At 39.4% G+C, this 15,076-nt stretch overlaps 1 protein-coding gene across 5 annotated transcripts in view; it reads left to right on the top strand.

Moving 5' to 3' along the window:
- LRCH2 (leucine rich repeats and calponin homology domain containing 2) overlaps positions 1–15,076 on the top strand; it is a 168,528-nt gene that overhangs the window by 30,202 nt on the left and 123,250 nt on the right. For all 5 annotated transcript variants that reach the window (XR_008627376.1, XR_008627375.1, XM_055122537.1 and 2 more), the window contains exon 2: positions 8,156–8,300. Coding sequence is in view for 3 of the 5 variants with exons in the window: in XM_055122537.1 (XP_054978512.1) it covers positions 8,156–8,300 (145 nt within the window). In the remaining 2 variants the exon portion in view is untranslated. The remainder of the gene's footprint in view (positions 1–8,155; positions 8,301–15,076) is intronic.

Genomic DNA, 15,076 nt, shown 5'->3' with positions numbered 1-15,076 from the left:
AAACCTAACTCTGTTAGACATTTTTATTCCAATGTTTTGAGATCACACTCAGTCATATTTTGTGTCTACCCCTGGACCCTGGATCAGGGATTGCTCCTGATGGTGCTTTGGAGACTTTGCATACTCCATGGAGTAATTGAGTTTGGCCACTTGCAAGGCAAGCACCTTAATCCCTGTACTATCTTCACGGTCTGGGTTTTCATTTCTTTTCTCTCCACCCTCCCTCCCTTCCTTCCTTCCTTTTTGCCTTTTGTCTCTGTAGGGTTTTTTTTTGTTAATTCATTTTTTTCAAATTTTCCTTTTTATTAAAGCATAGAAAATTACAAAGCTATTCATAGCTAGGTTTTTGACATTCAGTGTTCCATCACCAGTGCTGCCACCAGTCTCAACTTCCCTCCACCAGTGTTTCTAAATTCCCTTTCCAAACCACCTCCCCTTACCCTCCCTCCTTCCAGCCTGCCTTCATGACAGGCACCTTTTAAATTTGGTTATTAAAGTGTGAGTCTTGAAGTTTCAATGTTATTGACTCAGGTTGGATATTAACTATCATCCTTTAACACCACCAGTGTATCTGAGTCCCCTTGACCCTTGCCCATCTAGTATTTATTATTTTCTTAAGTAAAAATTAGTGCTTGAAAAATATTTGTTCTTACTATTACAGGAATCAATGTAGGGTGTGAATATGTTTTGATTTAGGTTTCTGAACAGGGTTCTACCCCTGGCACCCCATGTATTTCCCGAAGCCCACCATAAGTGAGCCCTGCTTGCAGAGCCAGGAGTAAAACCTGAGAACAGCCAGGTGTGACACACAAAAAAAACTAACAAAAAATAGGTTTAGAATTTCTCTGCCCAGGGGCTGGAGCGATAGATAGTACAGCAGGTAGGGCATTTGCCTTGCATGTGGCCAACCTGGATTACATCCCCAGCATCCCATATGGTCCTCCGAGCCCAACAGGAGTAATTTCTGAGTGCAGAGCTAGGAGTGACCTCTGGACACTGCAGCATATGGCCTAAAAGCCAAAACCAATTGTCACTGTTACTGTCATCCCCTCGCTCATCGATTTGCTGGAGCGGGCACCAGTAACATCTTCAATTGTGAAACTTGTTACTGTTTTTGGCATATCGAATGCACCACGGGTAGCTTGCCAGGCTCTGCCGTGTGGGCGAGATACTCTCGGTAGCTTGCCGTGCTCTCTGAGAGAGGCGGAGGAATCGAATCCAGGTCTGCCATGTACAAGGTGAACGTCCTACCCACTGCGCTATCGCTCCAGCCAAAACCAAAACAAACAAAAATTTCTCTGTCTCTGCTTGGTAGTTCAGTGAATAGAACATTTGGATCTAGGGATAGGAGGTTACAATAGCATATTGGGGTCTTATTTGTAACAAAAACCGTATGTTCTTTGTATGCTGAAAAAGATAAAACTGTAATTTGTGTAGACATCTCAATACATACAAATTATAGTTTTATCTTTTTCAGCATACAAAGAACATACGGTTTTTGTTACAAATTGTTAACTCTTAAGCTAAAATACCTGAGTTTTCTTTAGGTGATATTTAAAATATAGATGGTTTTTCTCAACTCTATTTTTCTAAAGATACTGAGATGTCTATGGGCTGTAGCGATAGCACAGCGGGTAGGGCGTTTGCCTTGCACACGGCCGACCCAGGTTCGATTCCTTCGTCCCTCTCGGAGAGCCCGGCAAGCTACCAAGAGTATTCCGCCCGCACAGCAGAGCCTGGCAAGCTACCCATGGCGTATTCGATATGTCAAAAATAGTAACAATAATTCTCACAATGAGAGGTTACTGGTGCCCACTTGAACAAATAGATGAGCAACAGAATGACAGTGACAGTGACAGTGACAGTTCTGGAGAGGAGTCAGAGATGTGTCTTTGTGGGGACTTCATGAAAGTGAAGGTTTCATCTGGATCACATAGTTTTTTAGATGCTAAAGTGTGGAGCTGGCGACTTGCCTGGTTCTTTTTGGTTATTGCTGGCATTCGTTAAACAAATTCCTGCTTACATCCATCTTCACTATTTTATTCTCTTTGGTTTCTCTATAGACCCTTTGCCTTCCTTTCCTAAGGGTAAGTGTGGTGGCATATAGGGCCTGCCTGAAACATTCAAGAATATTTCTTTATTGCAAGATTCTTAATTGCACCTACAAAAATTTTACCACATACATGAACATTCACAATTTTCAGGAATTGGGCCCTGTTACTGTTCTCAAAGATAACAAGTGGAGCTCAGTTCCTGAAGTCTGTTCGCCATAGACGACAAGGCACACATTTTATTTTTATTTATTTATTTTTGTTGTTGTTGTTAGTATTACTTTATTTTTTTTGAGGGTACAGTTATAGATTTATACATTTTTGTGCTCATGTTTCTCCCTTACAATGTTCGATAACCCATCCCTTCACCAGTGCCCATTCTCCACCACCAGTAAACCCAACATCCCTCCCCACCCAGTCACGTCTCCCCCCACCCCACACTGCCACTATGGCAGGGTATTCCCTTTTGTTCTCTCTCTCTGATTGGGTGTTGTGGTTTGCAATAAAGGTGTTGAGTGGCCATTGTGTTCAGTCTCTAGTCTATATTCGGCCCGCATCATCTTTCCCCCACATGACCTCCAACCACATTTTACTTGGTGTTCCCTTCTCTGAGTTGCCCAGAATGAGAAACCAGCCTCCAAGCCATGGAAACAACCTCCTGGTACTTATTTCTACTATTCTTGGGTGTTAGTCTTATAGTCTATTCTTCTATAGTCCACAGATGAGTGCAATCTTTCTATGTCTGTCTCTCTCTTTCTGACTCATTTCACTTAGCATGATACTTTCCATGCTGATCCACTTATATGCAAACGTCATGACCTCATTCTTTCTAACAGCTGCATAGTATTCCATTGTATAGATGTACCAGAGTTTCTTCAACCAGTCATCTGTTCTAGGGCACTCGGGTTTTTTCCAGATTCTGGCTATTGTAAACAGTGCTGCGATGAACATATAAGTGCAGATGTCATTTCTACTATACTTTTTGGCTTTTCTGGGATATATTCCCAGCAGTGGTATTGCTGGATCAAATGGGAGCTCAAACTCTAGTTTTTTGAGAATCGTCCATATTGTTTTCCAAAAGGGCTGAACTAGCCGGCATTCCCACCAGCAGTGTAGAAGGGTACTCGACCTGACACCATGCACAAAAGTCAGATCAAAATGGATTAAAGACCTCAACATCAGACCACAAACCATAAGGTACATTGAAGACAAGGTAGGCAAAACCCTCCAAGATATTGAAGATAAAGGTATCTTCAAAGATGACACGGAACTAAGCAATCTAGTAAAAACAGAGATCAACAAATGGGACTACATTAAACTAAAAAGCTTCTGCACAGCAAAAGATACAGTGACCAGAATACAAAGACTATCTACAGAATGGGAAATGATATTTACATAATACCCATCAGATAAGGGGTTGATATCAATGGTATATAAAGCACTGGTTGAACTCTACAAGAAGAAAGCATCCAACCCCATCAAAAAGTGGGGCGAAGAAATGAACAGAAACTTTCCCAAGGAAGAGATATGAATGGCCAAAAGGCACATGAAAAAGTGCTCTACATCACTAATCATCAGGGAGATGCAGATCAAAACAACCATGAGATACCACCTCACACCACAGAGGCTAGCACACATCCAAAAGAACAAAAGCAACCGCTGTTGGAGAGGATGTGGGGCGAAAGGCACACATTTTAATTTCATTTTTAAAAATTCAGTAGGGAAGGTGAAATATCCGTGTGTGTGTGTGTGTGTGTGTTTGTGTGTGTGTGTGTTGGGCCTATGTGTATTTGTTTATTGGGTCATACCTGGCAGTACTGGATGCTGGCTTAGTGATTGCTCTTGGCAGTCCTTAAGGAATAATATACTGCCAGGGATCAAACCCAGGCTCCTTCATGAAAAACACGCACTCCAGCTCAGAGAACTCTCTCTCCCTGGTGCCTAAAATTATGTTTTTTCACATCTTTTTTTTTTTGCTTTTATGGGTCACACCCGGCAATGCACGGGGTTTCGCCTGGCTCTGCACTCAGGAATCACTCCTGGCGGTGCTCAGGGGACCATATGGGATGCTGGTAATTGAACCCGGGTCGGCCGCGTGCAAGGCAAACGCCCTACTCGCTGTGCAATCACTCCAGCCCCTGTTTTTTCACATCTTACTTTTACCCCTAATAACTTATGCTTTGAATCTCTTGTGAAATGAATCTACTCATAAGGAATAATTTAGTTTATTTATCCATCTTTATGGGACTATATTAAATAAAATACCAGTTTTTGTATTAATTTCTTGAGTCTTGAGTAGGATATTTTAGTTACATCATTGTAGCTGTGCTAGTTTGTTCATTAAGATGACTTTCAGTTTTATAAATCACCCTGTCACATGAAACTTATTGAATAAGTTAATTTTATCACTTATATATGTGTAAAAGTTATTTTTCAGTTTTTTTTCAGTAAAAATGTTTATTCAGGTGTACCAAAGTTTCTTTAACCAGTCATCTGTTTTCGGGCACCCTGGTTTTTTCCAGATTGTGGCTATTGTAAACAGTGCTTGCAATGAACATAGAAATGCAAATGCCATCTCTACTATACCTTTTTGCCTCTCTGGGGTATATTCCCAGGAGCGGTGTTGCTGGGTCAAATGGGAGCTCAATTTCTAATTTTTTGAGAATCGTCCATATTGTTTTCAAAAAGGGTTGAACAAGTCGGCATTCCCACCAGCAGTGAAGAAGAGTCACTTTCTCTCCACATCCCCGCCAACACCGGTCACTTTTGTTTTTTTGGATGTGGGCAAGTCTCTGTGGTGTGAGATGGTATCTCATTGTTGTTTTGATCTGCATCTCCCTGATGATTAGTGATGTCGAGCATTTTCTCATGTGCCTCTCAGCCATTCGGATTTCTTCTTTGGGGAAGTTTCTGTTCATTTCATCACCCCATTTTTTGATCGGGTTGGCAGTTTTCTTCTTGCGGAGTTCAGCCAGTGCCTTGTATATCCTTGATATCAACCCCTTATCGGATAGGTATTGGGTAAATATCCTTTCCCATTCTGTAGGCTGTCTTTGTACTTTGGTCACTGTATCTTTTGAGGTGCAGAAGCTTTTTATTTTAAGGTAGTCCCATATATTTATCTCTGTTTTCACTTGCTTGGCCAGTGGCGTGTCAGCTTTGAAGAACTGTTGGCTACAGTGTTGTGGAGGGTTTTGCCGACCTTGTCTTCAATGTACCTTATGGATTCTAATCTGATACACAATGGAATACTATGCAGCTGTTAAGAAACATGAAGTCATGAAATTTGCATATAAGTGGATCAACATGGAAAGTATCATGTTGAGTGAAATGAGTCAGAAAGAAAGAGACAGACATAGAAAGTTTGCACTCATATGTGGAATATAAAGTACCAGAGAGGTAAGAGCTAGCAATGATGCAACTTTTGGCAGAAATTCCTCTGGACTTAGTTACTAAAATACTAAAATACATAAATACAAAACCTCATGGCCGCTTTTGTGGTCACATGACCTCATATCTCTTCATTCTCAGCAATGGAAAACAAATTATCAAATGCTTCCTTTCCAGCAGGTCCGTCTCTGTGGGGGGAAACCCCAAACAATAATAGTGAGTTTTTTGTGTGAATGTGATCAAAGTAAAGAGAAAGTAAAGTGAAATTTATCAGCTACACAGGCGGGGTGGGGGGCTGGGGGTGAGGGGGAAGTTTACTGTGGTTCTTGGTGGTGGAATATGTGCAGTGGTGAAGGGATTGATGTTCGAGCATTGTGTAACTGAGACTTAAGCCTGAAAGCTTTGTAACTTTCCACATGTTGATTCAATTAAAAAAATTAAATAAAAAATGTTTATTCAGGAAGTAAGGGAGGGTACGAGAGAGGTGTATAAAGATGGCTGCTTAAGAAATAACAACAGGCTTCTCCGGTGAAAAAAACAATTTTCAGGTTTTTTTTTTCTTTTTTAAGGAAAGTGTGAGTTCAAAAAAAAAATTGGAATAAAATTTGTTCTGTGTAACTTTCCAGGTTTTCTTCCATGGTTGTATTTTTCCTTTTGGCACTCTTTTACTGGTTACCCATTTCTTAGAAAGTTTGTTTATTTAGATATAAAATCTGAAAAACCTTAGGACAATTCCCTTAATTAGAGGTTGTTTAATAGCTTGTGTTTTAATTTTGACTTAATTATACCTTACTTAATTTAAATCAATTAAAATAGAATAATTGTTAATTGTAATTTTAAGTGGTGTTTAGTAAATGTATTAGCTCAGCCAGAAAATAGTTTATGAATGCAAATTTAAGTTCCCTAAGGGAACTCACATTATTACTTTGTAATTTGATTAAATGATCTTTTTGTGGGAGGAGAAAGAACATGAAGCAATACACAATAGCATGTAAATTACAATAGTAACAATATTTTCACAACACTCAGTTTTATATATCTATGCTAGATATTACCTCCAAGATTCAGAAACATTTGTATCTTGTAACTGTATACTTGAAACTGCTCATTTAATATCCCTCTAATTTGGTCTGAGTCAGTTATCTTTATCTGCACATAAAAATGAACTTGTGATTCTAATCCCCCAAAGTAGAAAACAAAATCTTTACAAGTAACCAGTACCTATATCTGCTACAGAATGCTTTAAGAATCTTCTAAATTAAAAAACAAACAAATAACCCATGACAAGCATAATGATTATGATGTAGTATGATTTAATTTTTGTGAAAACATAACTATTTAAATGAATGAAAGTATTCCAAGTGTATGGTTGTAATAATTGGGAGGAATGACTCAAGGATGGCTACCAGATTTCTTGAGCAACTCACCTAGAGGAAGGAGATGACATTTTCTGAGTTGAGAAATAGATATATAAATGATCAGTTTAGATTTTTACACTTAGAATTTGAAGTGGCTGAGAACGATCAAGAACTGAAGATTAGAACTTAGATGTTCAGATATCTTTAATTTGAAATCTATTATTTCAAAAATATAATTCTGTTAGGATTGGATGAAATCACTTAGTAGAGTGTGTATCATAAGAGACAAAGGACACTGTGTCTTAGCACACAGGAACACCAACACTCAGTAGTCTCAGTAGTATAGAAGAATCTGGCAAGAGATTAAAAAGAAGTAGCCAGCGCAAGGATGACACGCAAATTCGTGAAGCGTTCCGTATTTTTAAATCTGTAAATGTACCCTCATGATGATTCACTAATTAAAAAATAAATAAAAAAAAGAAGTAGCCAGAGAAATCATAGGAAGTGATCCAGAAATACAGCTTTTCTTGTCCAGGGAAGAGAATGTTTCCAGGTGGTTATTGATACAGAAGCTCTTTGTGATCTTGGTGAGCATTACAGTGAACAGAAACCATATTACATTGGATTGAGAAGTCCATGGTGAGATAGACATTTGTGGATTTCTGTAACTTTGGCTATGAAGGGGGAAGAGGTCGATGGCGGGCCATGTGCAATTACAGTTAGAACTTTTTTTAAGATCAGAGAAAACCCCTCATCTGAATTTTTGAATTTTATTCATTGACTAAAACAATTTCTTTTCCTCTTTACCTCTGTTGTTGTTGATGATGGTATTGTTGGGATGACAAGGGATTATGCAAATACCTCTCTATGGGACTTGCACAATTTTAGCTTTGTTGCTTTCTGGATGGGTCACACATCAGGTTGTGATGCTTCACACTCAGCCATGGAGCTCACAGGTTTCAGCCCCTTTGGTTGCACTGCTTGCATGCATGTTTTCCTGGGATCACATGCTGTAGTTGAGGCATGTGCATTCTGACGGCAGTGGGGGTCATTGCAGTGCTCACACATGTTCATTAAGGTTTGTTCTTCCTGACTGTGTTGCTTGCACATCTCTCAATGGTATTTTAAGAGATAAAGAGCGTATTTGGATTTTAAAGATAGTAAGGCTCATTAAGTATAATTTGTTACTGAGTAGACTTTCTGAGAGTGTATGTCTATATGTTTTGCCTCAAGGGTTAAAGTAGATGATATTTAAATTGTCTTAATTGCTTGGATTCTAAGTGTGCAAGTATGAAAATATGTTGATTATCATAGATGTGGGCACGCTCAACCTCCAACATTACTTTTGTCTTTCAGATCTTTCAAGAAATCGGTTTACAGAAATTCCTTCTGATGTCTGGTTATTTGCACCTCTTGAAACATTGAATTTGTATCATAATTGCATCAAAACCATTCCTGAAGCCATTAAAAACCTACAGATGCTAACATACCTTAATATTAGGTAAGGAAACATTTTTTCTTTTAAATTTTGGTCATTACAGTTTTGATCGTCTTTTAGTAGCAATGAAAAGTAGTAAGTTTGGTTACATGCTTTGTATATTTTTTTACCACAGTAGCATCTTATTTTTTACATACCCACATTTTTTTTCTTTTTGGGTCACACCCGGAGATGCTCAGGGATTACTCCTGGCTTATGCACTCAGGAATTACTCCTGGCGGTGCTTAGGGGACCATATAGGATGCTGGGAACCAAACCCAGATTGGCTGCTTGCAAGGCAAACACCCTACCCACTGTGCTATCTCTCCAGCCCCTATCCACATTTCTTTATTGGCTTTTGTTTTTGTACTTGAAAGAAGTGCTTCTCAAACTTTAGTCTGCATGGGAATAATCTGTAAATTAAAAGTGCAGATTCTGGAAGCGGAAGGTATGCCTTAGTGGTGGAGCATGGACCTCATGTGTAAAACCCTGAGTTCATTCCTTGACGCCACAAAAATAAATATATTAATAAACAAACACAATAAAATGCAAATTCTTTTTCTTCATTTTGAAAAGCCTCCTGGTAATACCATGCCTGATGGCCTGGTGGCCATACTGAGTAACAAAGCTTTGGATCAAAATATTTTGTTGAAATTTTAGCAAGATATTACAGATATTTGTGTATGTATCCTTAGTTAAACTGAAACACTATATAGAAACATTTGTTGAACTGTATTTTTCACGGTATTGTGAGGAGTTGGTACCTCAAGGATGTAATCCAGTGAAAATGTTGCAATACTAGGAAGTTGATGACTATGTTAAAATGCTCACTATGTGCTTGGTTGTATTCCTAATACTTTACCATACAAGTACAGAAACAAAATATTTCCTTTCTTCTTTACAACAGTATTTTGAGATATCTGCTACTATTATCCCTGAAATAGAGATGAGGACACTGAAGCAAGTGAGGTTAAATATTTACCGTAAAATTTACATAGACAGGTACATAGAGTAAATAAATGTATATGAACACATGTGTAAATGGTAGCGCCAAGTTTAAATAAAAGAAATATGACTATAATATGCTCTCTTAGCTATATTTGTAACCAAGTGAAAATGAAATAAGTATGAGAAAAAAATTAACCTGCCAGATGAATGCCATTCAATGGAAGGAAAGTGGTACACTGTAACAATTTTACAATCATTTCTTTGGAGTTTTTTAAAGTTATAAAGGATAATTTCTTATAATAGATTTACTTATTTAAATTTACATCTAGGGAAACAATAATTGATATATATATAAACAGTAAATGCTCACTTACTGTTATGATGTTAATTCTTACTTATGTCTCCCCTACTGGTATCACTTGACAATGTATATACTACTTTAGTTGAAACCACCTGTACGTTAAAATGTGTGAATGTGTGAGAGGGGTTTCCATCCGTGTATAATCAGCTCAGGTTACTTTTTTCTCCCTTGGAACATGTCTTCTTAACATGTCTTTGGAAAGGTTTGAAGAAAGTGAGGCTTATTTAAGCTCTTTGTTTTTGTTTTATTTTGTTCCTTTGTGAAAAATTTACATTTATGTATTAAACATGCATGGTATCTCATTGAATAGTTTTTACAAATACTCTACAAATAATCTTTCCTGTTTAGTCTTTAGACTTTTGACTTATGTTGATAGTCCTAAAATTTTAAAATATACTATAGTTTAATAATGTTTGTTTAGTAACTACATTTTTGTCCATCTCAAAAAGTTTTGACAAAAATAAATTTTAAAGATTATTAGCTATGTTTGAAGAAACCAGATACTGAGGAAAGCCAACTGCCTGCTCAATGTCCTGCTTATTAAAAGGAAAAAGGTCAATTTTAGAAGAATTTTGGTCTGAAGAAAGTTAAATGACTTTGTGTATGTTTGGTTTTTGTTCTTTACAGTCTCTACACTTATTCCCCTTTATAGTAGAATCCTTCAAGAAGAGCCTTTAGTGTTCCAGAAAGGACATTTTCCTAAGGCTTCTGAAGTACTAGGGGTTGTGACAAGCCTTGAGCATATTTGACATTCCAGTAGCCTGACCTGAATCACTGGTCTAAGGCATGGTCTTTTTTTTCTTGGTCAGTGCCACGTGATTAAGCCAGTCAAGTGTTTTTGGACATTCTCTGCAGCCATAAAATAGAGTGAAAAGTCTTGAATTATAGTAACATTAAATTTTTTTCCTTGAACATCATGTAAATTAATAGATAAGTCATTCTGAAAAAAGAAAACAGTAGCTTATTGCTTTTGAATCCTTGATTGTCTAAAGCCAGTAGGATTTGCACCTATGACAGCGATGGGTCTGTTGGAGAGAAAGAGACAACAAACAAGGGTTCTCAAAGCTTTTAGTCCCCTGAGCAGCCATCAGTAAGCTCATAGGTCAGTCATTTATGCAATACCATATCGCTCCTTGACCCTGGTTCTTAACACAGGAGTATTATTTAAGTTGACAGAAGCATTAAGAACAATTAGTAAATCATAATTCAGTGGGTACTTTAAGATCAGAGACTATGGTGTTTCACATAGTCAGCAGGCACCATTTCTATTCTCTTTTTGCATATCTTGCCTTCTACATCCAAAGATCCTATATTATTATTATTTTTAAATGTAGGAGTACTGCTATTTATTCAGCCATTGATTAAGCTGATTGAATTGGGCATGAACTCCACGTTACTTTTTTTTTAAATTCAGAATGTTAATTTAATTTAATTTTATTTTTTATTCCCCCCTTTTTATTGATTCACTGTGAGATGCAATTACAAAGCTTTCATGTTTGAGCTTCAGAAATACAATCATCAAACACCCATTCCTTCACTAGTGCACATTATCCACCATCAAAATCCCCAATATTCCCCCCCTCATTCCAACTCTTTTCCTGCATGTGTGGCAGACGATTTCCCAGATACCCTCTCTCTGCTTTGCTTACATTCGATATTTATTTATTTATTTGCTTTTTTGGGTCACACCTGGCGATGCACAGGGGTTACTCCTGGCTTTGCACTCAGGAATTACTCTTGGCGGTGCTCGGGGGACCATATGGGATGCTACGAATCGATCCCAGGTCGGCCGTGTGCAAGGCAAACGCTCTACCCGCTGTGCTATCGCTCTAGCCCCATACCTTCGGTATTTCGACACTAGTTCCACCACCACTCAAATCTGTTGAAAAGGCAATGATTTGTTTTGTATTGCTTATTATGGATAGAATATAATGTCCAGGAAATTCGGTGTCATTCTCTTCCAGGAGCTATAGTTTATAGCCTCTGGGTCTTGGCCATTGATGATATTACATGGCACCAGGGGCAGTTTGTGGGTGTGACTGCCAAGCTTCTGGAAAACTGGGGACCTGGGAGGAGAGGGCCGAGTCCTGATCCAAGCGGGCTTGGAGATCTCAGTCACGGGTTCCCGCATACCTGGGTTTTCCTGCTATTCCGCTCTTGGTTGAAGTTCATCCTGTCTTGGGTGAGGCTCGTCTGAGTGTGTGGAGCCTTTGGCATGGTGGCAGTTGGGTTCTGGAGGTTTTCGGCTGTTGGGTTCTGCTTGGGGCGGGGAGAGAAATTCAACCCACCCCTCCCTCCGAGGTGCCCTGGTGAAGACAGCATGCACTTCTCATTGGGTTCTGGAAGCTGGCGGCCATCGAGACTTTTAGGAGACAAGCAGAGGGATGACATCTGCCACCGTCTGGGGCACCCTGATGAGATCGGCCTGGCTTAAAGTCCTGAGGCATCTCTGCAGTGAGCTGCTCAGTTTGGAGATTCTGTTGTGTGTCCCTGGATCATAGCCATCAAGGAGGTTAAGTAGCAGCAAGAGGCAGTTTGTGGGCATGACTTCCAGATTCCCATGGGAATGGGGTGGGGGGGGTCGGGGAGGTGAGAGCACCAGCCCATTCCCTATCCATTGAGGCCTGGAGTTTGTCGTCACTGAACTCGAGTACCTGCACTTCTCACTGGGTTCTGCAAGTTGGTGGTTGCTGGGGTTTTAGGGAAAGGTGGATGGACAATGCCATCCCCTGTCTGAGGCACCCCAGTGAAGTTGGCCTGGCTTAAAGTTCGGAGGCATCTCTGCAGCGAGCTGCTTTTGTTAGAGATTCTTTTGTGTGTCTTTGGATCATGGCCCTTGTTTCCATCATTTACTAAGAAAACTATTGGCATATGCTCTGCAGGGTGTGCCTGCTTGCCCACATGGCTCCGCGCCAACAGCCCTAACTACGTCTTTTGATCTCTTTCAGATTTATGTGTCTCTGAAATAAGGCCAACAAATGAGCTTATATAGCTGAGTTGGAGGTGGTTCGTGGGTGTGGCTCCCACATACTTAACTTTTGGCCATTTAATTTCTTGGTAAACTTGGCTCCAAAGTGTTGGGGTTTGGCCAAAGACACAGCAGCAATTTTGGGGTTGTCTGGAAGTCTGAAGGCACCATCAGGCTGCTGATACACTTGCCCTGCAGGTACAGGTTGACCTGCTGGCGGCACCATACCCCCGAGACCCTATATTATTAACCTTAGCTTGCTTTAAAATGTTTTATTCACAATATGGACGATTCTCAAAAAATTAGAAATTGAGCTTCCATTTGACCCAGCAATACCACTCCTGGGAATATATCCCGGAGAGGCAAAACGGTATAGTAGAGATGGCATATGTATTTCTATGTTCATTGCAGCCCTGTTTACAATAGCCAGAATCTGGAAAAAAACAGAATGCCCCAAAACAGATGACTGGTTAAAGAAACTCTGGTACATCTACACAATGGAATACTATGTAGCTGTCAGAAAACATGAAGTCATGAAATTTGCATATAAATGGATCAACATGGAAAGTATCATGTTGAGTGAAATGAGTCAGAAAGAAAGAGACAGACATAGAAAGATTGCACTCATATGTGGAATATAATGTAACTGAGAAGTACAAGTTGGCAACGATGCAACTTCTGGCAGATATCTCTCTGGACTTAGTTACTAAAATACTAAAATACAGAAACCCAAAACTGAGAGGCCGCTAAGTGTGGTCACTCGACCTCATACCTCTTCATCCTCAGCAGTGGAAAACAAATTATCTAATGCTTCCTTTTCAGCAGGTCGGACTTTAGGGGAGAGACTCTCCAAACAATAATAGTGAGTTTTGTTGAAATATTGTATGCAATCAAAGTGAAAGTAAAGTGAAATTTATTAGTTACACAGGCGGGGGGGGGCTAAGGGTGGGGGGGCTAGGGGCGTGGGGGGTTAGGGGTGTGGGGGGGCGGGGTGGAGCTATACTGGGACTCTTGGTGGTGGAATATGAGCACTGGTGAAGGGATGGGTATTCGAGCATTGTATAACTGAGATTTAAACCTGAAAACTTTGTAACTTTCCACATGGTGACTCAATAAAAAATTAAAAAAAAAACAATTGGAAACTTTAAAAAAATAAAAAAAATGTTTTATTCAATCATGTGAGATACACAGTTACAAAATTGTGGTTGATAGGATTTCAGTCCTACAATGTTCCAACACCTGATCCTTCACCATGTACATTTCCCACCCAAATGTCCCCAGTTTCTTTCCTGCCCCAGCACCCTCCCCAAGCCTGCAGTTGTGGCAGGCAATTTTCTTCTTTTTCTCTCTCACTCTTTCTCTCTTAATTTTGGGTATTGTGGTTTGCAGTACAGGTACTGAAGATTATCATGTCTGTCCCTTTACCTATTTCCAGCACTCAGTTTGTGTTCAGTGATCATTTTTCATTTATCTTAGTTATATTGGTCCCTTCTCTATACTAATTGCTTTCACCCCAAACATTTGTATCATGCTTCCAACCACAACCATTGACCAGTCCTCCTGGCTCTTATTTCTACTTTCCTTGGGTATTATTCTCATACTATGGTTTTTATATTACATAAATGAATAAAATCATTTGCTGTATCTCCCTCTCCCTCAGATTTCACTCAGCATGATACTCCCCATGTCCATAGTTTTATAAGAAAATTTCGTGACTTCATTTTTTTTTTCTGGTGGCTGTGTAGTATTCTATTGTGTAGATGTACCATAGTTTCTTTATCCAGTTGTCTGTACTCGGGCACGTGGGTTATTTCCAGATTCTGACTATTGTGAATAGTGCTGCAAGAAACATAGAAGTACAAATGACTTGTATCAGTGTGTTTTTGGGCCCCAGGAGCATATTCCCAGAAGTGGTATTCTGGGTCAAATGGAAGCTCAATTTCTATTTTTTGTGTGTGCGTGGATTACCCATATTGTTTTCCAACATGGCTGGACCAGTTGTCTTTTCCACCAACAATGAATGAGAATCCCTTTCTCCCCAAATCAACAAAAGCCCTGGTTGTTCTTATTCTTTCTGATGTGTGTGTCAGTCTCTGTAGTGTGAGATAGCTCATTCTTGTTTTGATTTGAATCTCCCTGATGACTACCAATGTAGATCATTTTTTTCTTGTGCCTTTTGGCCATTTATAATTTTCTTTTTATTAATAATGTAGGAGTACTGCTATTTGTTCAGCCATTGATTAAGCTGATTGAATTGGGCACAAACTCCATATTACTTTTTTTAATTTGTATTACCGTGAGATAGAGCTACAAAGCTTTCATGTTTGAGATTCAGCCATACAGTGATGAAACACGCATCCCTCCTCCAGTGCACATTTCCCACCACCCACATCCCAGCCCTCACCCTGCATCTATGGCAGACAATTTCCCCAATACTCTCTCTCTAATTTTGGGCATTATGTTTTGCTCTAAATTTCCCACCACCATTCAAGCCTACCTGCCAGCCCTGCCAGGGGCAGATGA

This window comes from Sorex araneus, chromosome X (genome assembly GCF_027595985.1).
Source record: "Sorex araneus isolate mSorAra2 chromosome X, mSorAra2.pri, whole genome shotgun sequence".
Taxonomy (NCBI): Eukaryota; Metazoa; Chordata; class Mammalia; order Eulipotyphla; family Soricidae; genus Sorex; species Sorex araneus.
Note: the sequence above shows the minus strand (reverse complement) of the source record. Positions and strands in the feature narration are given on the sequence as shown.